Consider the following 26,309-nt stretch of genomic DNA (forward strand, 5'->3'; position numbering starts at 1 on the left):
GATCTATGTTTACCTGCTTGTTTTTTTATATTTCTCCGTTGCTTCCACTAGCACTTTTTTAGTGCTATCCCAACCCATTTTTAATGACTCCATCCTTTAATTTAATGGGTTCTATGGGCAATTCTGGCATAGGAACAAATTCCACGCCACTTGTGATTTGGAAAGGAATCAATCCCGTGCTATTGTGCACTGCATTACTGTAAGCTACTTCAGCAAATGGTAATAAATCAGACCAATTCAACAATATGAAAAAATAAGGAAAGAAGGCAAGGACGCTATGGGAGAAGCCCTTTGTTTTTTAGAAATGGCGCTTGCTATGTGTCAGCAAATTCAACAACAGCTGGAAGAAGCAGAGGAAGAAGAAGCCATTTTTAATGAACTAAATAGTTTGATTAAGAAAGAAAGGAGAAAGAGAGGAGGGAAAAGGAAGGACTTAAGACATAAAAAAATATCTATGAAAGAGAAAAATAAGATGCAAAAACAATATAATGCTAGAAAGCAAAAGGAAAGAAGAATGCAACAGAAAGGGGAAGCCAAGAAGGCAGAGGTTTGGAGTGGAGTGGGTAAAAAGTCTAGGTGGGCCAAGAAAGAAAGGGAAAAGGGGGGGAAAAGTTACAAAGATATAAAACAAGATGGGAAAAAGAAAATTTTTTTTAGGGACAAAGGGTAATGTATGATTTTAAAAAAAGGGGGGAGGGATTCTGCAAAGTACACGATAGTATTGTAGTAGTTGTATTGGTATTAAAAAAAAAATAGAATTTTATAAGATTTAATAAAAGCTTAAAATATTAAGGTATAATGTTAAAATGTTTAATAATGAATGATTTTAAGTTTTAATAAAATATTAAAGGAAATGTTTAAAATATTAGTTTAATTATAGAGTTTAACGGGCTAATGGGTTGATGTTATTATAGATTTATTACTGTAGTATTTGTTTTTGAAATAGAATGTACTAAGCAGAATCAGATTGGGACTTAGGTGTTATTTCAAACTCCAATTTAGGGGAATGATAGAAAGGCATCATACTCTGATTAGTGATTTCAGGAGAAATTATCTTTTTTTTTATATTGGGAATGAGATAGATGTAAATGGAAAAATGGACAAAAGATATAAAAATATTGTCTTAAAGCAAGATGAAACTTATAAAATAGAATTAAGAAGAGGGAAAAGTGGGGAGGAGTTATATAGAAGATATAGAATGGTAAACAAGATAGGTAATGGTATACAAGAAGAGCATGAATTTAATTGAAGTCCATACAAAAAGAGGTAATCTGGGGCCAAGCTACTTTCTAAAAGGAAGTTTTATGTCTTTGTGTTTTGTGTGTGTATGCTTAATTGAGAATTAATAAAATCTCGGAGGAATGCCAGATGAGAACAATTGTAAACAAGCCAGAGGGAAATATAAATATGATGATTGAATAGCAGATAAATATAGAAAAGAAATATGATCGAATAAGAGTAAAGAGAAATAATGTGAAATTTGTTAAAGGGAATTTATGTGTCTACATGGAAATGGGGTAAATTAGAAGTATGTGATATAAAATAATGTGTTACCTGCCTTGTAAAGATTTATAATGGAAAGAGGTTTTATGTTTTTAATGTCTAATGATGTTTTGTTTTGTTTGTCTTTAAAATCAATAAAATTTGCTTAAAAAAAATATCAGACCAATTCTCTTGTTGGTAATCAACATAACATATAAGATTCCACCATTCCACCATAGCGTTCGATTTTTCTGAAGCCCCATTCATAGCTGGATGAAAAGCCAAGTAAAGTCCCTGAGATGATCCAATCAATTTCAAAAATTCCCTCCAAAATTTAGTGGTGAATTGGACACCTCTATCTGAGATCACTCTTTTTAGTACTCCATGAAGCCTGCAAATATACTTCACAAACAACTTAGCAAGTTTTTTAGCAGACAGTAATCCAGAGTAAGTGATGAAATGTGCTTGCTTTGAAAATAAATCCAACACAGTCCATATTACGGTATTGCCTCCACTTTCTGGGAGTTCTACTACAAAGTCCATGGCAATTTCCTCCCAGGCTCTAGTAGGTTCAGCCACTTGTTGAAGTAATTCAGGTAGCTTCCCTGGTCAGGTTTTTCTTGTAGGACAAATAGAGCAACTTTTAACATAGTCTTCCACATCTGCTTTAATTTTTGCCCAATAAAGTTGCCTTCTGGCTAGATGAAGCATTTTTAGAAATCCAAAGTGATCACCTAATCAAGACTCATGACTCTGATGTAGTACCAACAATCTCAAGTTGTTAGGTACATATAGCTTGGATCCTTTCCATGCTAAATCATCTCAACGTCAAGTTGTTTTTATTTTCCATGAGTCAGTCAATAGTACCACTTTTAGGTCCACAGTTAGTCTATCTCCATGTGGGTCACTTCTTTGTCTGGTTTGAGTCCTAGTGGTAGCTTGACCAGCCATTTGTGTTTCCAGAATTATGGCATGGACAACTTCTTCCCTCTGATTGTCAAATTGGGGTTTCCTTGACAGCACACTTCCTAGTAGATTCTTCTCCCCTGGGATATATTTTAAATCAAATTTAAAGCATGTCAAGTTTCCAAGTGATGAAATCCATTTAAAAAGAAAAGAACGAAGTCCATCTTCCAAGACAAATTCTTTTATTTAGAAAAACATCAAATTGGCAAAGTCCATGGTAATTTTGGATCTGACACAACCCGGAATTACCCTACAATATTAAAAGTTAGAAACAACCCCACTTCAAGGGGCCCAAGCACTGACAGTTCATTTCCCACAGGTAGAAGAAGCACCTAGCCAAAACACTCTCTTTATCTCCACTCCTCCCCCACTAAGGAATGTAGCAAGCCCGAAACCCTTCCTCCCATGACTGCCACAGAGAAAGTAAGAAATATATATATACTAAGCCTAACTAAAATGGCTACACATATGTCAATTTTGGGCTTGACAGGCTGCCCTCCCTCATTTGAAAAGAAACCCCTGCAACGATATAAAATACACAAAGATTGAAATTAGGTTAAACACAATCATACAATGCACATTTTTAGTCTCCTCTGCCACCAACAGAATTCGGTTTTGGACTGTGTGGATATTTTTCATGGAATTTTCCCACCAATCTATCAGCATTTACTTTCCAGCTATTAACCCAAGTCATTTGTGAAATTGGATAGCCTTTCCAATAAATTAAATACTGTAACTTCCCCCTGAAAATCCTAGAATCCAAAATTTTCTTAACCTCATAATGTTCATGCCCTGCAATGAACAAAGGCTTTGGAGGTACACATTCTGCTGGCCTCAAGGAAGAATCAACAAACGACTTTAATAAACTACTATGAAACACCAGATGTGCCTTCCCCGATAACCTAGGGAGATTAAGTTTCACAGTTAATGGGCTTATTACTTTAATTATCTGAAAAGGCCCTATAAATTTTGGACTTAATTTTCTAGAAGATAAGTGTAACTTCAAATATTTAGTTGACAAATAAACTTTATCCCCTACTTTAAATTGCAGCTGCTGGGAACAGTGTTTGTCAGCTTGTACCTTTTGGGTTTGTGCTGCCTTATTCAAAGCCTTTTTTGTGTTTTCCCAAGAGACTTTAATTGTGTCCATCCACACAGTTACTACATGAATGGGGAGGGGTCCCTTGGCAATTCAGGCATGGGAATGAACTCCATCCCAGTATTAATTTGGAAAGGTATTAACCTAGTACTACTATGTACAGCATTATTATAAGCAGACTCTGCAAACGGCAGCAAATCAGCCCAGTTGGTTTGTTGATAATTTACATTAAATCTCAAATATTGTCCAATAGTTTGGTTAGTTTTTTCAGACAGTCCATTTGTTTGTGCGTGGAATCCTGACCTTGAGAGGATCCAATTGCTTATATGAATTCCCTCCAGAATTTTGCAGTAAACTGAACCCCTCTATCTGAAATGATTCTGCAAGGCACTCCATGCAATCTATATACATGATTCAGAAACATTTTGGATAATTTCCTGGCTGATGGTAGACCTTTGCATGGAATAAAATGAGCTTGTTTGGAAAATAAATCCACTACACAGTCCAAATTACTGTGTGCCCACACTGTCAGGTAAATCTATGATGTCAATTTAAAATATTGAGCCCAGTAAACTTGTTTTGGGGAAAGTTTTTGGGTTTTTTAAAACCTCGAGGTTTTTGTGATCAGTCCAAACCTCAAATGGCTTTTTAGTCCTCTCTTAAGAAGTGTCTCCAAAAAAGGAGTGCCCACCTGACTGCAAAGGCTTCTTTCTCCCATACTGCCCATCTTTGCCCTGTATCTGTCAGTTTTTTAGACACATACATGCAGGGCAGCACTTGGTTTTGGGAATTCTTTTTTTTAAAGTTTTTATTTTTTACAACAAACATACAAACAAGACATAAAAACATAAAACCATCTTTCAATTATATACAGTGTGTCAATTGATTACAATCTTTTGTGCTATCATTTTTTTGTCATTACTCACAAGTATATAAATTCTCACCTTGTCAATCTAACATGTGCTTATGTATTTATCAATCATTAATCATTCATTTGACTAAACTGTTTTTCCATCATTTTATGCAAGATATTCTAAATTTCATTATAATTTAATCTTATACATTCATCCAATGGTTATATATTTTATATTGTATTCTATATCAATCTATTAACTTTTTATTGTAAAGCTTCCTAATCTATTTCTTTACCATGTCTTTTTATCTAACCATTGATAAAACAGATTCCACATCATATAAAATTGTTTATCTTCTTGTTCTCTGATTTCAAATGTCAATTTACTCATTTCAGCACAGTCCATGATTTTCTTAATAATTTCCTCCTGCATAGGTATTTTTCCATTTTTAAAATTCTTAGCAAATACAATTCTAGCCACTGTTAAAACATTTACAATCAAATACTTCAATTCTTTGCTGTATATTTCCGGTATAATTCCCAATAAAAATCTCTCAGGTTTAAAGTCTATATGTTGTTTTATCATTTTTTCCAACCATGTGTGGATTATAGTCCAGTATCTTTTTGTATCCGAGCATGTCCACCACGTATAGTAATATGAACCAGGTATCTGATGACATTTCCAACATTTATCCAATTCATTCTTGAACATTCTCGCAATTCTCATCGGGGGTAAGTGCCACCTGTAAAACATCTTATACAAATTTTCTTTATATGCTGTTGACATTGTCATTTTATAATTTTGAGACCACAATTTTTGCAATTTATCTAGGTCAATCCCATATCTAAAATTTTTCCCCCATGCAATCATTGTTTCTTTAACTTGTTCTTCCTCTAATTTAAACTCCAGCAAATGTCCTGTTAGGAATATAAGTCACCTAATAGGTATTTGGGTTAGAAATATATAAACCAGGATAAACATTTTAAAACTGTATCTTTAAGAAAATGCAAAAGTGTAATTGGGTGTGGTTTCTCAAACAGCCATAAGATGGAGCCAGAAACCTGGGTTGTTTAGTCTTAGTCTCAGAAGAGTCTCAGTGAAGTGAGTCTCTGTTTTTCCTTCTGATGGAAAGTTTTGCCGTTCCTCCATTTTTCCTAATTGACTGCTATTTCTGGATTTGATGTAAGTTTGTTACTGAACTGTTTTTCACACTGGAATTTGTTACTGGATTATCCCTGGATGAAAACTGCCTATTTTGAACTTTGCTTAAACCTTTATTGAAAGTAAAACCCTACATTTACTGTACAGTGTATCTGTGTGCTGTGTGTGTATTATTCAAACACTACTCTCAAATATGTCTCCCTGTATGCGCTCATTCTCCTAATGGGGAATTACCTCAACATGTCCATAAAGTTTTTAAATTACTTTTTCATCAGTACCTGTCAAAATTTTATCTAAGTCAGTCAACTTATCATAGATACCTTCTGTTTTAATATCTTTATCAAATCTAGATTGTATTTACAAATATGAAAACCAATTCATTTTTACACCTTGTTCTTCCAACGCTTGCATAGATTTAAGTTCACTCTTTTTATTCAATATCTCACCATATCTAACTGTTCCTTTTTATATATTATTGGATAAGAAAAAGCTTCAATGGTAGATAACCATGGTGGAATTTTTAAATAATATTGCTTTTTTATCCTCTTCCAGTTAAAAAACAATGCTTCTCGAATATAATATCTTCTAAAATACCCCTGAGTTTTAGTTCCCTTATATCAGAAGAAGGCATGCCACCCTAACAGCAAGTCATGTCTTTCTAAATTCAAAAGTCTAGTTTCCTTAATGTTATCCACTCCTTCACCCACATCAAACTCGCCGCCTGGTAATATAATTCCCAATTGGGCAAAGCGAATCCTCCTCTTATTCTTGCATCTTGTAACAGTTTAAGTTTTATTTTTGCTTTTTTCCCCACCAAAAGTATTTTATTTAGATCTTCAAAAAATTATTTTTCCTAATCTAATTGGAATTGTCTGGAATAAATATAAGATTCTAGGCAATACATTCATCTTAATTGTAGATGTTCTCCCAATCAATGATAATTGTGAATTTTCCCATTTTATCAAATCTGTCGTAATCTGTTGTTTGAGTTTAAGATAATTGTCCTCCTAGAGCAGGGGTGGGCAACTATGGCCCTTTTATGAATTATGGACTTCAACTCCCAGAATTCCTGAGCAAGCCATGCTAGCTCAGGAATTTTGGGAGTTGAAGTCCTAAGTCATAAAGGGCCATAAGTTGCCCACCTCTGTCCTAGAGTGTGCTACGTCTTGGTGTTAACCTTATTTGTGACCTGGATCCGGTTTTGGGAATTCTTTTGAAGTACTTCAGCTGCAGCCACATCACTGGCATCTGCTTGCACAATGAATGGCTTGACTGGGTGTGGGTGTTGGAGAATGGGTTCTTCTGCAAAGAACTGTTTTAATTTCTCAAACACTTTTTGACAATCCATTGTCCAAGCTAGTGGCTGAGAGGGTTTTGGCTTTGCTGGAAAGGGGACTGTTTTTAGCAGTTCTGTCAGAGGAAAGGCTACTTCTGCAAAGGCAGGGATGAATTGTCTGTAAAAGTTGGCAAAGCCTAGAAAGCTTTGAAGTTGTTTTTGTGTGTGAGGTGCTTGCCAATTTAATACTGCCCTTACCTTCCCTCTTACCTTCCCTGAATCCATTTCAATTCTTTCATTTGACACTTGGTAGCCTAGATAGTCTAGGGAAGTTTTATGAAATTCACACTTTGAGAGCTTTGCATTTATTTATTTATTTAATTTATTTTTGTCAATTGCTTACAAGATAATAGGTATAAAACATAGTTATGAATACATGGATACATATAAGAAAAATTAAAAAAATAAAAGAAACAATAGGACAGGGATGGTAGGCACCTTGGTGCACTTATGAACGCCCTCTACAGACCTCTTAGGAAAGGGGTGAGGTCAATAGTAGATTGTCTAAGGTGAAAGTTTTTGGGGTTTGGGGAAGAAACCACAGAGTCAGGTAGAGTATTCCAGACATTGACCACTCTGTTGCTGAAGTCGTATTTCCTGCAAGAGTTTAGGGGCTAACGATTTTTTCAATATTTGCCGCATTAGCGTGACAAGTTCTAGTGTGTCGCTAAATATAAGAATGTCATCAAAATAAACCAGCACCCCTTTGTATGAATGCTCATGCAGCACCTCATTGATTAATTGCATAAAGACTGCGGGGGCTCCTTGGAGTCCAAAAGGCATGACTCTGAATTGAAAGCTTCCTAATGGACAGTTAAATGCTGTTTTCCATTTGTCCCCCTCTCGAACGTGCACTCTATAATAAGCTTCTCTGAGATCTAGCTTGGTAAATATTTTTCCTTTTGATAGGTGGTTTAATAAATCTTTCATGAGGGGGAGTGGGTAGATATTTTGCATGCAGACTGCATTGATCCATGCATATGACCCCTCCATCTTTTCACATTTAGAGAGTTTTGCATATAGTTTAGAGTCTAAGAGTTTTGTGAGGACTACACGGAGTAGCTTGATGTGTTCTTCCATCATTTCCATGTAGATTAAAATATCATCAGGATACACTAGAACCCCTTTATATAAAAATTCATGAAGGGTTTCATTGATCAATTGCATAAACAGGCTGGCACTCCTGGCAGTCCAAAGGGGAGCACTTTAAATTGGTACCATCCCAATGGGGTGTTAAAAGCTGTCTTCCACTCATCTCCTTACTTTATTCTGATGTAGTAATATGCCTCTCATAGGTCTAACTTTGAAAAAAAAATTACTTTCAAGAGGTGGGCTAACATATCCCTCATGAGGGGGAGTGGATATATATTCTCTATGCAAATCATGTTTAATTTTTTGTAATTAACACACAAGTGTACTGAGCCATCTTTCTTTTCATGGAATAACACCTGGGCAGCTATTTTTTGTTGGGCGGGTTTGATGAAACCCCTTTTTAAATTTTTGTCGATAAATGCTCTGAGTTCTTTTAGTTCTCTGGGAGACATGGAGTACATTTGTAGTTTTGGGAGTTTAGCCCCTGGTAGCATTTTGATAGTGCAGTCTGTGGCTTGATGGGGTGGGAGTTCATCACAAGCTTCCTTGCTAAATACTTGGGTCAGATCCTGGTACTCATTGGAGATGTTAATGGGTTCAGTTGACTGTCTGGTCATGGCTGACTCTCTGTTCTCTGTCCCTTTCTTTATCCTTTCCTCTGAGCTATTTGCAAATACTACGTCTCTCTGGAATTGTACAGTTCCTCTCCTCCAATTTATTTTTGGATTCCATTTCTGCAGCCATGTGAGACCTAGGACTAGTGGCTCTTCCATTCCTGGGGCTACAATGAATGTGAGCATCTCACTATGGTTCCCTAATCTTATTTTCAATGGTTCTGTGGTAAACCTAGCTGGCTCCACCACCATCCTGCTATAGTTCCATCTAATTGGCAGAAAGTGATGGGATTTTCCATTTCTTTCAGTTGGATCCCGAATTTCTCTGCAAGGGAGGGATTTATTAGGCATCGGGTGCATCCCAAATCCAGCAATGCTGCAACTTCCTCCCCCTTCCTTCAGCTGAGGATAAACAGTCTTAGGGGTAGAGTGATTGGTTCAATTGGATTGCTTACCAGCAATCAGGATCACTTTCAGACTGGCTCAGGTCCACTCGGAGCATTTGGGATTCTTCTTCAGAGTTGGGGGGGATCGGAATCCCATAGCTACTCAGCCTCTCAGGCCAGTCTCCTTTTCTCGAGGCCTGGATGTTCCAGGTTTCCCCCCAATGGGTGGTCTGGCTTTTTGGCAGGGGTTTTCGAACGGCATTCTGCTGCACAGTGTCCCTCCTTTCCACACTTAAAGCAACCAGACGTTCTTGGAGTCGTGGTGGTTTGGGCTTTGAAAATTTCCCATTTCCTCTGGGGTGGGGATCTTTTCCAAAACTTGCCACTGTGGTACTGGTTACGAGTCATGTCTATCTCCGCCTCCTCTGCCATCATGTACCATTCATGCAGGAGGTTTGGGGCACTAAGGGCTAGGCAAGCAGCATATAGGTCGTCATTTAGTCCATCTTTGAACCAACAGACTAGGATATCCTCTGGCTAGTCGACTCAGCCAGCCAGGTCACGAAATTCCTCGGTGTATTCAGCTACCGGGCGACGGCCTTGCTTTACAACACTGATGCGGTCTCAGGCTTTTCTAGCTGTTGTGGAGCGTCACCATCCATCTGGCTGCTGCCCCTTCAAGGGCCAGGGTGACAACTCGTACTCGGGATCCCTGGGTTTGGAAATTCTGCCCATATTCTTGCATGTAGGTGAGGACTTGCACTAGGAAAAATCCCAGTTTCTGGGGGTACCCATCAAATTTTACTCTCAGGGGTGGGACCTTCCTCTGCAGTTGTCTCTGGGTTGACCAGGTTAATCCCCTGTTCTGGGGCATTTAGGGGTTGGGTACCTGGTATGGCTGCTGGTCTTCAGCTTGTCCTGCTGCCTGATCATTCTCAGCTGAATCCAGAGTGGTTCCGTCGCTCTCCTGCATTGGCGTCCTGGTGCATCCCTCACCTCAAGGTTCTCCAGGGCTTTCCGCACAAGGCGATTTATGTACCGTCTCAGTCGGTCATTGGCCAGTGGCTCCTCGCCCCATCCTTCCTGATCTGACAGGGCCTCCAATTCCAATTTCCATCCGGGTTTACGATTGCCCTGGGTGAGGGTTACTTCTCTGGTTCTTCCATCCCAGCTGTCTCTCTTTCCGACGTCTATAGACCACCGGGGCTTTGTGGAGGTTTCGTAGGCAGCTTCACTATCTTTGATGGGGTGCACCAAGTCAGTATCTGGCTGGGTAACTGTTGATGTTTCTCCCCAGCATTTGGCTTCCCCTTGGTCCTTGCTGTACTCAGACATTTTCCTTTCTTTCCTTCTTCCCCTCAGTAGAGTGAAGGTTTTTTTAAAAAAAAAAATTTTTTTTTTCCTCTCCGGGCTGACCTCTATTGAAGACACTGCTTTATGTCAGGCTACAGAACTTTTTCCCATTCAATTAACAAGAATAAACTTCTGAAAACCAAACATATCAAAAGGAATCCTTTATTGAGATGAGACAAATCATGTAGTTCAAAGCAGTGTCTGAGGTCCCTCAGGCATACAGGGATAAGGGAGTTTAGAACCCCTCCCCTTATCTCGATGTGTATTTAGTGAAACAAAAGCCAGTATGCTAATTTCCCCCAACCCCTTCTGTAGAAACATTTTTTTCCCACAGTTTCCCAGGGCATACCTAATTTCCCCCTTTTTAGAACAAACTTTTCCAGAGATTACCAGGACACATCTCACTGTGGAATTTTTATGATCTTCTCATCTCCCGGCTGTGCCTCTCTTTTCTGGTCCTTTCCCTTATTCTTTTCCTTTATTTTTTTTATTTTTCCCCTCCATTTGTGACTCCATTTTTTATCCCGCTCCCTCTTTTGAACTTTCTCCTGTAATTCCCTTTTCTGCTTTTTCTTTGTTTGACTTTTTGAACAATTACCTCTTTAATTGTCCCCTCAGACCTCCAAGTTTTAATTTCCATGCTTTTTCCCTCCTGTTTCAATGTTTGTTGTGTTGTTTGTTCATTGAGGCTAGCCTCTTCTTTAATCAACTCCTCCCCTTCTGGTTCTCCTTGTCTGTCTTTGTTCTCCAACGACGCCATTTCCAGCATTTGGGTTTTTTTTTATAAATTTATTTTTAAAAACATACACATACAAAACATAAAACCATCTTCCATTTTATATACATACAGTGTGTCAGTTGATTACATATCTTTTGTGCTATCCTTTTGTAGTACTTTACTCACAACTTATATCAGTCTTCACATTGTCGAACTAACCTATGCTTATATATTTATCAGTTGTTAATCATCCATGACTAAACTATTTATTCCATCATTTTATACGAGATGTTCCAAGTTTTATTTTAAAATTTGTGTTATACTTTCAACCAGTGGATATATATATATATCTATTTTATGTTTTATATCAGTCTATTAAATTCTGCCACAAAATTATCTAGTCTATTACAATACCATGCCTTTTTATCCAACCATTGATAAAACAAATCCCATATCATATAAAATTGTTTGTCTTCCTGTTCTCTAATTTCAAATGTCAGTTTATTCATTTCAGCACAGTCTATAATTTTTTTGATAACTTCCTCCTGCATAGGTATTTTGTCATTTTTCCAGTTCTTCACAAATACAATTCTAGCCGCTGTTAAAACTTTTACAATCAAATATTTCAGTTCTTTATTGTATATGTCCGGTGTGACTCCTAATAAAAAAAATCTGGTTTAAAGTCTATATGTTTTTTATCATTTTTTCCAACCATGTGTGGATTTTAGACCAATATTTCTTCATGTCCGAACATGTCCACCACATATGGTAATATGAACTAGGTATCTGATGACATTTCCAGCACTTATCTGATTTATTCTTAAACATTCTTGGAAGTCTCATCGGGAGTTAGTGCCACCTGCAAAACATCTTATACAAATTTTCTTTATATGCAGTTGACATTGTCATTTTATAATTCTGAGACCACAATTTTTGCCATTTTTCTAAATCAATCCCATATCCAAAATTTTTCCCCCAAGCAATCATCATTTCTTTGACTTGATCCTCCTCCAATTTAAATTCTAATAGATGTCCATAAAGTTTTTAATTATTTTTTCATCAGTACCCATCAAAATTTTAACTAAATCAGTCAACTTGTCTAAATATCTTCTGCCTTAGAGTCTTTATCAAACCTAGATTGTATTTGCAAATATGAAAACCAATTCATTTTTACACCTTGTTCTTCCAACACTTGCATAGATTTAAGTTCACCCTTTTTATTCAATATCTCCCCATATCTGTCTGTTTGTTCCTTTTTATATATTATTGGATAAGAAAAAGCTTCAATAGTTGATATCCATGTTGGAATTTTTAAGTAATATTGTCTTTTTATCTTCTCCCAGTTCAAAAACAATGCCCATGAATATATTGTCTTCTGAAATACCGTGTTTTAGTTCCCTTATACCAGAGAAAGGCATGCCATCTCAGCAGCAAGTCATGGCCTTCTAAAGTCAATAATCTACTATTCTTTAGTGTTATCCATTCCTTTACCCACATCAAACTTATCGCCTGGTAATATAGCTCCCAATTGGGCAAGGCAAACCCTCCTCTTATTCTTGCATCTTGTAACAGTTTTAATTTTATTCTTGCTTTTTTACCCTGCCAAATATATTTCAACACAATTCTATTTAAATCTTCAAAAAACTCTTTCCCTAATCGAATAGGAATTGTCTGGAATAAATATAAAACTCTAGGCAATATATTCATCTTAATTGTGGATATTCTCCCAATCAATGATAGTTGCAGATTTTCCCATTTTGTCAAATCTGTTGCAATCTGCTGTTTGAGTTTAACATAGTTATCTTCCTTCAGCGTACTACATCTTGGTGCAATATAAATCCCTAAATATTTAACCTTGTTCATGACCTGTATTTTAAAAATTTCTTCCAACTCTTTCTTTCGTCTTGCTAACATATTCCTTGTTAATATCTTTGTTTTAAAGATGTCTTCGTTTATTCTCAAACCTGCTACTTTTCCATATTCTTCTATTTTTTCTATTAATTTTGGTGCTGTTTCCAATGGGTCTTCTAATATAAATATCAGGTCATTTGCAAAAGCTTGCAATTTATACTCCTTTTAAATTTTCATTCCTTTTATTTTTCTTTTCTGATATTCCTATTCAAGATTTCCAATGTTAACACAAACAGCAGAAGCGACAATAGACAGCCTTGCCTTGTACCTTTTCTTATATCTATGGATTCTGTTAATTCTCCATTCACCATTCACCTTTGCAGTTTGTTCATGGTATATTGTTTCAATGCCTTGGATAAATTTCTTACCAAAGCCCATTTGTATCAATTGCAGTAAAATAAATCACCAACTCACATTGTCAAAGGCTTTGGGGGCATCTAGAAACATCAAGGCCATTTGCTTCTCAGAGTGAGCTTCATAATATTCCAGAGTATCCAAAATGATTCTCACATTGTCTTTGATTTGTCTCTTTGGCAGAAATCCATTTTGATCAGTATGAATAAAATTATTTAAGTATCTTTTTAGTCTTTCTGCCAAAATTGAAGCAAAGATTTTATAGTCTGAGTTCAAATAAAGATATAGGTCTATAATTTTTAACTTGCTGTAGGTCTGTACCTTCCTTCAGTGTAAGTGTGATGTATGCTTCTGACCATGTTTTTGGTATTATTTTCTTTAACATAACTTCATTCATAACTTCAAAAAGATGAAAATTCAATGTTTCCTGAAAAGTCTTGTAAAATTCCGCTGGCAAACCATCTGGACCTGGTGCTTTCCCAGCATTCTGTTTTTTAAAGACTTCTGTTAAGTCCATTATTGTTATACTTCCTTCTAACATTGTTTCAATGTTTTGGGGTATCTGAGGTAGGTTCACTTTCTGAAGATATTGTTTAACTTTTTCTTCTTGAATATTCTCTTGAAAGTACAGTTTTCCGTAGTAGTCTTGTATAATTTTTTTCTCTCCTCATTTCCATAGCAAACCTGTCCTTCTTTATTTATCAATTGACTAATTCTTCTTGCTTATCTTTCCTTTCTCAGTTTATAAGCTAGCCATCTGCCTGGTTTATTTGCATCTTCAAAGTAATTCTGTTTAGCATTTTTATTTTTTTGTGCTAAATCCTCTTTTTCCATTAGTCCCATTTTATGTTTAATTATATCCATTTTATTTTTAATGTCTTTTTTGTGGGAACATCTGTAAGTCTTTTTCCAGTCTTTTATAGTCAATCTCTAATGTCTTAAATGTCTTTTTCTGTTTTCTGTTTCTTCTCTTAGTATAATCTATTATCAAACATCTTGTGTAGGCCTTCATCACATCCCAGAGATTCTGTAAAGATGTATCCTCTTTTCTATTTTCTTTGAAGAAGAAAACAAGTTCTTTCTCTATTTTCTGTTTAAAGTCTTTCTTTCAGTATCATATTATTTAAAACCCATCTAGATCTCCTCTTGTGTCCTTTCCAAATAATTGACACTGGATCTGCCCAAGTGCTTGTTTTTATTTCAATCTGTCATCATTAGTCAATAATTCTGCTGACATCCATATCATATCTGTTCTAGGCCAGGATGTGTGCCTGTTTGAATAAAAAGTATATTGCTTACTTTCTGCATTTCTCTCCATGCATCGTTTAAATTAAATTGTTCTGTTATTCAAAGGAAGGATTTGGGTAATATCTTTCTAACTTTCTTTGTTGTTTTCTGTGTTTTATAGTCCAACCAGTCATTAATTATTCCATTAAAATCTCCCATCATACAAATATTAACATAGTCCAATTCAATTATTTTTGTATGTAATTTTTTATAGAATTCTTCTTGTTTATCATTCGGGGCTTTCCTTCTTTTAGTAACCAAATTAAGTCCATTTATGTTAATCGTAATTAATTTTCTTTCATCCATGTTAAGGTTTATAAGAGGGTTTTATTGCTCTAGTAGATCTCAATTCTCGTTCTCTGGGTTCACTGCCTACTGCACCTTCTTCTTTTTCTTTTTCAATTATTGCTATACACTCCTCTTGGAACTCAATTAGTGACTCTTCCTTCCTTTCTTCTTCCTCCTTTTCTCTAAAGTATTCTAAGTAGAATAGCTCAGCTTTTCTAACTGTGTCAATTCTGTGTCTTTGTTCCTGCCAAGTGAACAAGAGACCTTCTGGCATCAGCCATCTGTAGTTTACTCCTCTTTTAAGTAACTCTTTAGTCAAGAATAAATATTCTCTTCTCATCTCTCTTACTCTTCTTGGTATCTGTTTCAGCACCACAATTTCTTTATCTTTGTATCTTTGTATCTTAGTGTTTTCTCTCTCGCCACCAATAATTTTCTTAGTAAATCTAATGTGAACTTCTCTTGGTAATCTATTCCTCGTTGCATATCTTGTGTAGACACACAACACTTCGTCCATCCCATCCATCATCTTTTCTTTGGTTATTTCCAGTGCTTCTGCCAATATTTCTGCCATTATTTCAGCAAGATCTTCACCTTTTCCTTCTTCTATATTTTGAAATCTTAGATAAAATTCTGATTTGTCTATTTCCTATCCTAATGGTTCAAATCTGCCCTTCTCGACATTGCTCAAACGAATATCAATATCTCCAATTATCTTATCTCTTTGTATATCTTCAATTTTTTTGAATCTGTCTTCATATTTCATCATCTGTTGAATATTTTCCACTTTTTCATCTGTCTTTTCAATTTTTTGCTCAATTTTCTGAATTCCTTGCATAATGATCTGTAATGTCACTTCCTTCTCTTTTTCTTTTTCCTGTTGTAATATTCTCTGTATTGATTGTTGTCCTCCAGATGGTGAGGGAGTTGGTATCAAAGAAGCTGGGGCTGTTGTCTTTCTACTCATTTTGTAATGCTTATCTGTAAAGAAAGAGAGAGAAAAAAGAGAAGAAAAAAAGAGGAAAAAAGAAAAAAATGAAGGCAAGTAATTGCCACTTCAAAAGGAAAAAGTAAATTTTCAGGCACTTATATACCTTAATCCAATTAGTTGCAATGGTAGATGTAAAAAATAAAAAAGAAAGAAAGAAAGAAGAAAAATATTCTATATGTTCCTCTCAATAAACAAAAAGAAAACCTAAATAAAAGTTCACATTCTAATTCCTGGTTTAAAAAGTTAAAATCCAATTAAAGAGAAAAAAAAGAGCCCCACTAGTTTGGCGGGGGGGGGGGGTAGAAGGGGAGGCAAAAGGTAAAAAGCAATTCTAGTATAAAGCAAGCCTCTGCTCTTTGATAAGTCAACTGAGAATTTTTCAAGGTCACTTCAATCTTCTTTCTTTCAACTTCAAATCCAGACTCCAGCTATCTGTTCAGAAATGAGCATCTGAATAAACAAACTGCCATGCTCATCTCTATCTTTTCGAATACACAACTCAGAGCCCTTGATTGTAACACAAACTAGTGAAATAAAAAAGAAACATTGTATCCAAGCCTCTGGGTGGCAGTGCTACTTATTTTCCTTCACTTTCACTTCCCTCTCCTCAATCTGCAACCAGGAACTAAAAAAAAAGTAAAGTCTTTTCCCTTATTTTAAAAGGAGAAAAATAAATCTTGAATTAAGCAGAAGAATCTTAGTCAAAAAGGGATTTTCAAAAGGGTTGTTAAAAAAAGGGACAAAGAAATACAAAGATTAAAAGATTAAAAATACCAGTCCAGCTTAAAGTTAAACAGGTTTGCCAAATTCAGAGTTGCAATAAAAAGGGAAAAAAGAAAAAAAACTTTCACTCTGACAATTAATCACACCACTTAAATCCTTTTCTCTTCACTTTTAGTCCACTTTCATTTTTTTCAGGGTGTTCTCTTCAAGAAATAATAAGTAAAAGTTCATCTCACCAAACTGACACATTTTCTTTCCAATCTCTTCTGTTCCGGAGCTGTCCCAGCTTCAGCAGCTTGGAAGGCTGTCTCTCTGCCACCGGCAGAAAGGGCTTTTCCTGGATCAACCAGGGGCTTTGCGATGTCCCTGGGATCGACAGTATGTGCCCTCCTCAATCACCATCTCTATGGGACGGTTTAGGTTTGGTGGGACCGTCCTGCAACAGAGATATCAGTGGCAATCTTGGAGCTTCAAGATCGCACGCTGTATCACTGAGACGCCAGCTCCGCCGCCCACCATTTCCAGCATTTGTAAAGCAATACTGCACAATTCCACTTTTCCCCATATCATTTCCCTTATACTTAAGTCTGATTTTATTTCCAGACAGTATTCTGCCATTTTTGTGCAGCTCTTATAATTTTAATTTTTTTTTACCTTTCTTCAGTATTTAAATCCAGTCCAGTTATTCAGTAGTTAATTTAAACCAGCTTCTAATCATCCACTTCTGTTAAATCCTATTTCAAATTTCCAGGGTCAATATAGTCAAATGTTCATATATTTTTATTGTTAAATTCCTTCTGTTGAGTTTTAATTTTTCCTCAAAGTCACCTAGTATTCCCAGGGTTCAGACTTCTTTCTTCTTTCTTTATAGTACAGTAATTTCACTTTTCAGGGTTTCTATCTTATTGCTTCAAAGTTCCTCTTACTTTGTATCAAGTTCCAGTTTTATAGAACCAAACACTTTTTAAAGAGTCATTGAAATATTTCCTTTACCATTAGGTAGCACTCTCTGTTATGTCCAAGTTCCACCTTTTCTTTTCACTTTCCTTTCCCTTTTAAGGCTTTTAAGTTTGAAAAATCCAATAAATCCAATTATTGCATTTTTTTTTCTTTTTGGCACATTCAAGTTCAGCTTTTAAGTATGTCTATTTAGTGCCAATTGTATAATTAAAATAATCCAATTTACATAGATGTTTTCTTCTAGCTTCCTCTTTCAATTTAATTCTTTTACAGTTCAAAGCACTTTCACTTATGTCCTAATTTTTTCCCCCCAATCCCTCTGGTCGCTGCTTTCCCAATCTTTTTTTTAAAAGTCTCTTTAAAGTTTTAAATCCGGGGTATCTTATGTTCAGATATTGAGCTTAATTTGCCTGGTCTCCACACTGTCCAGTTCTTCACTGTTCCTGCACAATCTTTGTCATGGATAGCTCTCCTTCTTCAGGGTAGCCATATTTGGCCACTCATGCAGCCCGTCTTCGGGGGAGTTTACCTAACCAAGGAGGGGAGATGTGGCTCCCCTCAACCTGACAGGCGGTCTTCTCCTTCTTCCCCACCCCTCCAAGTTGGTTCTAGCCCTGTTCAGAGCCCTCTAACAGGTACAACATGGATTGAAGCCCTGCATGATTGCGGTCTTTGGTCCATCCTCAAAGGAAACACAACCGGAAGTCCTCTGTTAATACAATCTTGCCAGCTTCTGTGAACTTAGAGTTCACTATGAAAAGATTACAGAGAAGCAATTTTCCACAATAATAACTTTATTTTTGATTTGCTATTATATTCAATGAGAAAGAAAGAAAAATAAAGAGGGAAAGGGAAGGAAGGAAAGGGAGGAAAAAAGGAAGAAAGAAAGAAAGCAAAGGAAGAGAAACAGAAATGGGAGGGAGAGTGGGAGGGGAGAGTGAGGGGGGGGAGGGAGAGGGACGATAATAGGCGATGACGATCCCTGCAGCCTGAAACAGCTGATTGTTGGGAGGCCAATCCATCCACCAATCAGCAGCTCATGCTAACCAGGCTGTGCTGAAGCTGACCAGGCTGTTTGCTGCAAGGAGGCGAATTGCTGGGAGGTAGAGGCCGAAGGGTGGGGGCCAGCAGGGCTTTGGCAACATTCGCTGTATAAGACGCACAGACATTTCCACACACTTTTAAGTTTACAATTCTGCTTATTTTATTTAACTTACCTTACGTTTTTTTAAAAAAACTCTTCAGGGCCCAAATAACTCTTTAAAATACTGCATTAAAATACTTTATTTTTAAAATTCTGAGGTAAGATAACATTTCCAGATTCATTTCTTTTATTTAATTAAATATACCTTTTTCTAAGATACCTAATTTTGACAAGATTATATTGTTTTACAATTAGTCTGGCTCAACATTCCAAAAATAAGAAAATACATATTCATCCAAATACTAATTACCACAGTACTTTATCCATGGTCTATATGACTGAATTTTAGTTGCATGTAAAAATTGAGAATCAGCTCATCAATATATTTTGCAATTATCAGTGTCAAAAATTTCAAATCCACTCTATTATGCAACTCTTTAAAAACAAGTGGAAGAATATTGGTACCTTAGAACTTAGATATCCTAAGGTATTACTACCTTAGAACATAGGACATTTAGCATTCAATCATTAGCACAGTTAAAACAATATTTACAAGAGCCAAAAAAAAAAAAAAACCACAGAATTTTCCCCCAACTTCCCTTCCTATTTGTGGTCTTTTTCCTGAGTGCTTGTTAATATTATTTTGGCAAATTCCACATAAATTCAATGAAATAACATCCTATATGCAATCTTCTGATTCAATCCTCAGTAATTTTTTCATCTTTTTATGAAGACTGCAGTATATGGATACTGCAAGAAATAGCGAAACTGTAATTTTGCTATTGAAATTCTTACAAATTAAATGTTATAATTTTGCAAAACTTAACTTTTAAAATTCCAGTTTTAAAATATTTTAATACACATTGAAATATGTTTCCCCAAAACATACAGAGACAGAATCAAAATAAAATGTACAACTATTTTTAAATCTGCCCATTATAATAAAAGGAACTGCATAGTTTTAAGTGAGAAAATATTTTAAATGAAAGAGTACATAGAAAATTGGTTATTTTTTCAGCTTTTCCTTAACTTTTTAATAATATACTATAAAGTATTACTTTGATTTATATTTACAGCCTCTTTTTTCAAAAAGCAAAACCTTTTCAGTCCACAGAATTGCAGATCTCATTTATTTTCTGGTTGAAATCTTCAGGTTGATCCGCGTATACATAATGACCTGCACCAAGGATAGCCTGGGAATGGAAGAGAGAGAGAAAATCAATTTAACATCTTAACATCAATGTTTTATAACATTATTGACGTTTACAAAAAATATGAGCAAATTTGTTTCTAGAACAAATACACTATAAATTGAATTCCCTATTTTTATAAGTTCACATTTTTCTTTTTTTCTCAGATTTTTTAAAACAGAGTTTAAGCCTGCAGGCAAGGAAGTGTTTTGCTTTTATATTTTCTCTGTCTTTTGAAAAAGGGGATACTTTTGATGTATATGGATATATTTAGAAATAAAGTAAAACAGGGATTTAACCAAGAGATTAATATGAAATGTATTCATTCTTATACATTTAAAGGGTATCCATACAAAAAGATGATTTCACATTGACTTTCATTTGCATACATTAAGATATACGGGTACTCCTCTACTTACAACAGTTCATTTAGTGGCAATTCAAAATTACAATGGTACTGAAAAAAGTGACTTATGTTTTTCAAACTTATGACTAATGCAGCATGTTGATGGTCATGTGATCAAAATTCAGGAACTTGGCAACTGACTCACATCTATGTTGGTTGCAGTGTCCTGAGGTCATGTGATCATCTTTTGTAAACTTCTGACAAGCAAAGTCAATGGGGAAGCCAGATTCACTTAACAATCATTTACTTACTTAACAATTGCAGTGATTCACTTAACAGCTATGGCAAGAAAGGTGGTGAAATGGGGCAAAACGTAATTGACAAGTGTCTCACTTAGCAACAGAAATTTTGGGCTCAATTGTGGTGATAAATCAAGGACTGCCATAATAACAGAAAAATCTCATTTGAATACTCGTGAAATTCAATATAAATCGGAAGGGAGAATAAGTATAGTGGATAAAACATCAGGCAAGAAACCAGAGACTGAATTCTAATTCTGCTTTAGGCACAAATCCAGCTGGATTACCTTGGGCCAATCACTCTTTCTCAGCCATAGGAAGCAGACAATGGCAAATCACTTCCAAAACACTTGCCAAGAAAATTACAGAGACTAACGCAGGTAGTCATTAGCAGTTAACCCTGACTTGAGGGTGCAGGGAAAAAAATCTGGAGGCTATATGGAGGATACACCTGTACACAAAACTGAAGTTTTTGTCCAGAAATAACTCTCCAGTCCATTTACAATCTACTCATCTGTTCTTCATGGAGAAGTGAGTAAGATCTACTAGTATTACAGTGACTGCAGATTTGTAATAAAATGATTGCATCCATGCATCAACCCATTTATGCTGAATTGCTTTTTTTCATATTTATGCACAGATGAACAGAAAGAAAAATATATGTCCAAAATATATTTTAAAAGACTGACAGAATTGTAATTTGAACACTTAAACATTCAAATAGCTGTTGCCAAATGTCAAAAGAAGATAAATTAGAGTGGTCACTTCGCAACAGAACGACTAAAAACAAAATAAATAATGACTAGAATGTCCCACTTACTATTGTTTTCACATAAGAATTTGGTCGCAGGGACTGGATGGTGGCTCCAGAATTGCCATCTATACAGGACCTTGCTCCATAAATCACAGTGATAGGTATGTCTTGATGCATATGAACAATTCTCTGCAGCATTGGCCTTTTTGCCCATCCATACGGAACTGTCATGTTCTTGAAAGCAGTTTCACCACTTTAAGATGTCAATGAAAAAAACTAGATGAATTTGCTAAATTCCATATACCTGACTTTAATTATTTATTAATACAACATAATCTAATATTGCTTAGTCATGTATATAATTTTAAAACTTTGTCTAGTGCCTGTCAAGTCTTAACTATGTTTAATACAATCACAGATAATTTAATATAAATACCTTTATTTATCTCTAGCTTTATGGAAAGTTAATGGCAAATGTCTGATACAGTCTTTGCCATACAGGACTTCAAGAACAGTGACACCTTTTTAAAAGCCATGCTGGTTTTTATGAATGTTGAAAGAAGAATGAAAGGGAAAAATATTAAAACAATTATGAAGTGCACACGTTCTTAGTAATATATATCAGATTTCAAAGGAATCTCATACCTGTCAGTTCTTTTTTCTTCAGGTAATAGCTTAAGATGGATTTTCTAATGAACCTGTCATCTTTACAAGCAGCTTATTAAACAACAGTGAAGGCTGAAGATTTATGATGACTTCACATGTTAAGAAAACACCATGCAAGAAAATGATTTAATAGAGAATTTATTTGTCCATTTTATAATGCCCTTTTTGAAAACACTCCATTCCATTCTTCTTCTAATAATCAACATGGTCAGTTCTTCATGTATTTTTAAAAGTGATTTTCTACTTACATGTATTTCTTTTTCTTTAAGGACTATAGTTTTGCAAATGATTACATTTCCTTTCTTTGAAGATGATTGTATATTGTTTTGATTATTTAAGATCCATGCTTTAGAAAATAATTAATATAAAGACTTTTAAAATCTTACACTTACCTTGGTGATTGCACATTACAGTGATAAATATATTCAGTGACTGTATCATCATCAAACATAGATGAATACTTTCTCTTAAAGTCTGGCCTTATACGTTGTACCAGGCTCAATCCTATTATATATCAAAAATCAAGAATTTAGTACTTTTAATAGCAGACAAAGGAGGGAAATCTCCAACTGTGCATAAGATAATAATTCTATTTTTTTGAGCCCTGAAATCCATTGCCTGATTCCATCATTATCATATGGGAATTAAAATGGGAATTAAAGAAACTATTATTTTATTTAAATACAATTTAATTAACAAATAATTACAATTGTCTAGAGTGGTAACAATCCTGATTTGACAAGCTACATTTCTTCTCTTTATTTTGACAAGTCAAGCCATAAACAACATAAATAAAATAAATTATGCTATTACATTACAATAATATCCAAGATGTTCTGACATACTATAATAATTATTATACCTATAAACATTTTCTGCCACCAGGTATTTTATTTCTAAGCATCCAACCACTTTATAAATTCTTTAGTATAAATTTCCACTTGAAGTGTAGAATAAAACCTCAGGAGAAACAGAAAATTAATGCTAAACAAGACGTTTTTGCCATCATAGTTATCCTTGCCAATAAATACCTAGAGCAGGGGTGTCAAGCTCGATTTCATTGAGGACTGCATCAGGGTTGTATTTGACCTTGGAGGGCCGAGAAGGTGTAGCCAGAGTTGGATGTGGTCATGGTGGGCATAGCCATGGTGGGCATTTGACACAGGCTCAAGATGCATTTCCCCCACTTCTGTTCCTTCTTTCCAGTTCTTTACTATAACCATTTTCTTATCTCTTCTACCAGATATTGCTGGCAAACATTTATTACTTATTCTTCAATTGCCTCTAAACTTTTTATTTCTAAATTTATACCCCATTGTTTAATAGTAAATTGCAGAAAAGCTATTTATACTAGTGTATTTTTATTATTCAACTAATAATAAAAATACAATAGCATAAATAACATGATAATACACAATCTATCAGCAGAGGTTAATTTCCAGAATAATAAATAGAAATAGCTGTCAATTATAGATAGTTGATTGTAGATTAAATGGGCCTACAATATGTAAATCTGGCATTAACTATAGTATTAACATAGGATATTGCTTGCTTTCTATTCAGATCATGCACTTACTTGAGGCCACATAATTGTAATCCAGTCCAATCCAGTCCTCTTGCAGCACTCTGCCGGACAAAAATGGGCTGCGGGAAGGCATGTGCGGCCTCCCCACCGCCAGTTTTGGCCAACAGAGGCACCGCGGGCCAAAATTACCAGACTGCATCTGGCAGAGCATTTATATTTCCCTTCAGGAGCCTGCTGTCTTTCTATGCTGAATATAGGAGAAGCTTTAAATGTATCATTCTTCCTCAATCATTTTGCTCAAAGGCCTTAATAGGATTCCACATTCTAACCTAACCAGGTGAGTGCTTAAATACATAGATGACCTAAGGTCCATGTTACTGCAATTTCAAAATTGATGTCTTTGGCAATATAATAAAATAAGCTAGGTTAGCACTCACCAAAAGGTCCAGCTATTCTGAGACCAGCTAATGGATTAAATGGACTCAAGATAGCTCCAAGTGCTTTGATCCATATTGGAATAGTCCTCTCATGCTCAGCATTGGAAGGCCTTTCTGGAAAACCCCATGGTTCCACTAACAGAAGATGCTTTACTCTGCAGAGATAAAAGTTATATTTTGTCAGTAAGGAAATCAATTGAACAGTACAAATCTTATTTCAGAATCAGCTTTAATTACTTGGTATCTACACAGGAAATAGATTCATATAGAATAAGAATATACATTTTACGTTTCAAAGTTCAGTTTGAGAATTATTAAGTACTTTGAAATGGATACAGTGTGGAAAATGTATGCTGACCCTGTTCTTTCTCCAGTCACACAATCACCTGAAAGTGATTTGTCCTCATATTTAATTGGTAGCCATTCACATGATCTGAGATTTTGTTTTATCAGACATTCAAGTTATTTAATGACTACTCATTCCAAACTAAAATGGAATTGGGCACAGACTAATTCTTTATCCAGACAGTTGAAAACCTACAGAGGATTTATGACAATATATAACAATATAAATAGACAATTACAGTGAATTGAATTTAAACTGGAATGGGCAATTCCATCAGAGGAAGATAAGACTTTTTATTTTAACCTGTACTCTCTGAGGCTTAGTCTAGTGACAGCAGCATTACTGATGAAAGAGAAATATTTGGCTCATTTCTTTTGCTCTTTTCTTAAGTTTGAGGTAGGGTTTAAACATACAAAACAGATAATCGAATCCCATGGAGGCTTGTATCACAAAGTGAAGTTTTTCCATTACAGTTAGTGATGAAATCTGAGCCTTGGGGGAAGTAAATGCTGGACAAAGATCACCCATCTATTTAAACCATGCTTCACATTAACCATAGTTCTCAGAAGAGATGAAATACAGTTGGAATCAGAAATACCCTAAATGTTCCTCCCAAGAATCTGGACTTAGAAGAGGAAGAGAGAGGAGACCTGGGCCTTTTGTACAATATTATGATTTAATTTTACAAACAAAATGATCAATAACTGTATCTCTGGTTTCCTGCATGGCCAAGATTGCACTAGATGATCTCTATTCTCCAATCCTCACATTTCACGACAATAAATCACAATAAAGCATGTTTTTTCCAACTTTGTTATATAAATTTAGACACTAGAGTTTCCAAATTGTGCTTTATGATTTAGATTTGGATGAATGCATACTGTAACTTTGCTGCCATTATTCCTCTCCAATGCAATGGAGTTATGAACCTAATCTCTGTATTTTCACTGAAGCTGCATAACTATCAAGTCATATGCAATCCCCATAATATCTTACCACTGATAATTCTGACAAGGACTGAGGAATTCTGTAGTTCAGTAATATCTAGACTGCACTTCAGTCATTCTTGAAACATTTTTTTATCTTTCTTTAGATATAGGACAATCTATTCATCTCTCTTAAGGTCTAGCTGCAAAGGTTTCATGGGATTCAACAGTCTTGTTTGTCACCATCCCCATCACAAATGGAAAAGAGATGAGCCACAGTGGTGGTGTTTAAGATTAAGGTAAATTCCAAATCTGAGATTATAAAAATAGAGCAAACTTCCATCTTGAACTGCAAAACGGACATATCTTACTCCTGCATTCATTGGGTTCTGAATTGTCATGTGGAGATGATGAGTAAGCCACCATGCTCTGCCTCATAGTTTCATTTAAGGTGGTGAGTTCTCTTCTCTGTTCAATGCTTTTGGATTGAGAAGTACACCGTCCAAAATTAGAATGCTATATTACCTTTAGAGGTTGGGAGGGTCCCTTTCTCCAACCTCATACTATTTCTGGGGGATATACAAAGTAGTTAAGAACAAGACCTTGAGTGAGGAAAGATGCTGGCAATACCAATTGCTTGGTCAATAAGCCAGCAACATTTATTTTTTCAATAATGCATTTTATGAGTATCTGTATATGTCCATACTCCAATTCTTTATGACTATCAACATTTAAACATTTACGTAGCTGAATAGATGCATTTTCTTCTTAAAACATGACAGATGTAAAACATTTATCACTTCTCACTTTAATTTCAAAATAATTGCTTGTGTATTAAAATCAGTATTACTAGGAAATGGAATTTCAATCACACTAATACTTCTTGTTTTTTTAGATAATAGTACCAATCTAAAATTTCTTCTGTAGCTCAGTGAAAAATGCATGACATACAAAAATTCAAAATTCAATTTCTTACACCTCTGGGATAAATACTATATTAAATTATTGGATTTCTATAGATAAATTATGTCTACTACTGTACCAGATGAACCAGTCAATCTTTCTTCAAAGGTTTTTGAACTGTAACTTAACATTAACCAT

General features: G+C 35.3%; 1 protein-coding gene across 2 annotated transcripts in view; it reads right to left on the reverse strand.

Moving 5' to 3' along the window:
* Nucleotides 1-10,780: 10,780 nt before the first annotated feature.
* The window catches only part of ABHD5 (abhydrolase domain containing 5, lysophosphatidic acid acyltransferase), a 34,491-nt gene continuing 18,962 nt past the window's right edge, over nucleotides 10,781-26,309 (reverse strand). Inside the window, exons 4-8 of one of the 2 annotated variants that reach the window (XM_087917774.1) lie at nucleotides 23,937-24,091; nucleotides 22,367-22,478; nucleotides 21,375-21,561; nucleotides 19,778-19,912; nucleotides 10,781-11,920 (exon numbers count right to left, since the gene is read on the reverse strand). In XM_087917774.1, coding sequence (XP_087773900.1) covers nucleotides 19,823-19,912; nucleotides 21,375-21,561; nucleotides 22,367-22,478; nucleotides 23,937-24,091 — 544 coding nt within the window. In that variant the 3' untranslated portion in view covers nucleotides 10,781-11,920; nucleotides 19,778-19,822. Of the gene's footprint in view, nucleotides 11,921-18,828; nucleotides 19,913-21,374; nucleotides 21,562-22,366; nucleotides 22,479-23,936; nucleotides 24,092-26,309 lie in introns of those variants that run through there. The other variant, XM_026717770.2, reaches the window with a different exon arrangement.

Source organism: Pseudonaja textilis, chromosome Z, assembly GCF_049901715.1.
Source record: "Pseudonaja textilis isolate UNSWEBS1 chromosome Z, rPseTex1.2, whole genome shotgun sequence".
Lineage (NCBI taxonomy): Eukaryota > Metazoa > Chordata > Lepidosauria > Squamata > Elapidae > Pseudonaja > Pseudonaja textilis.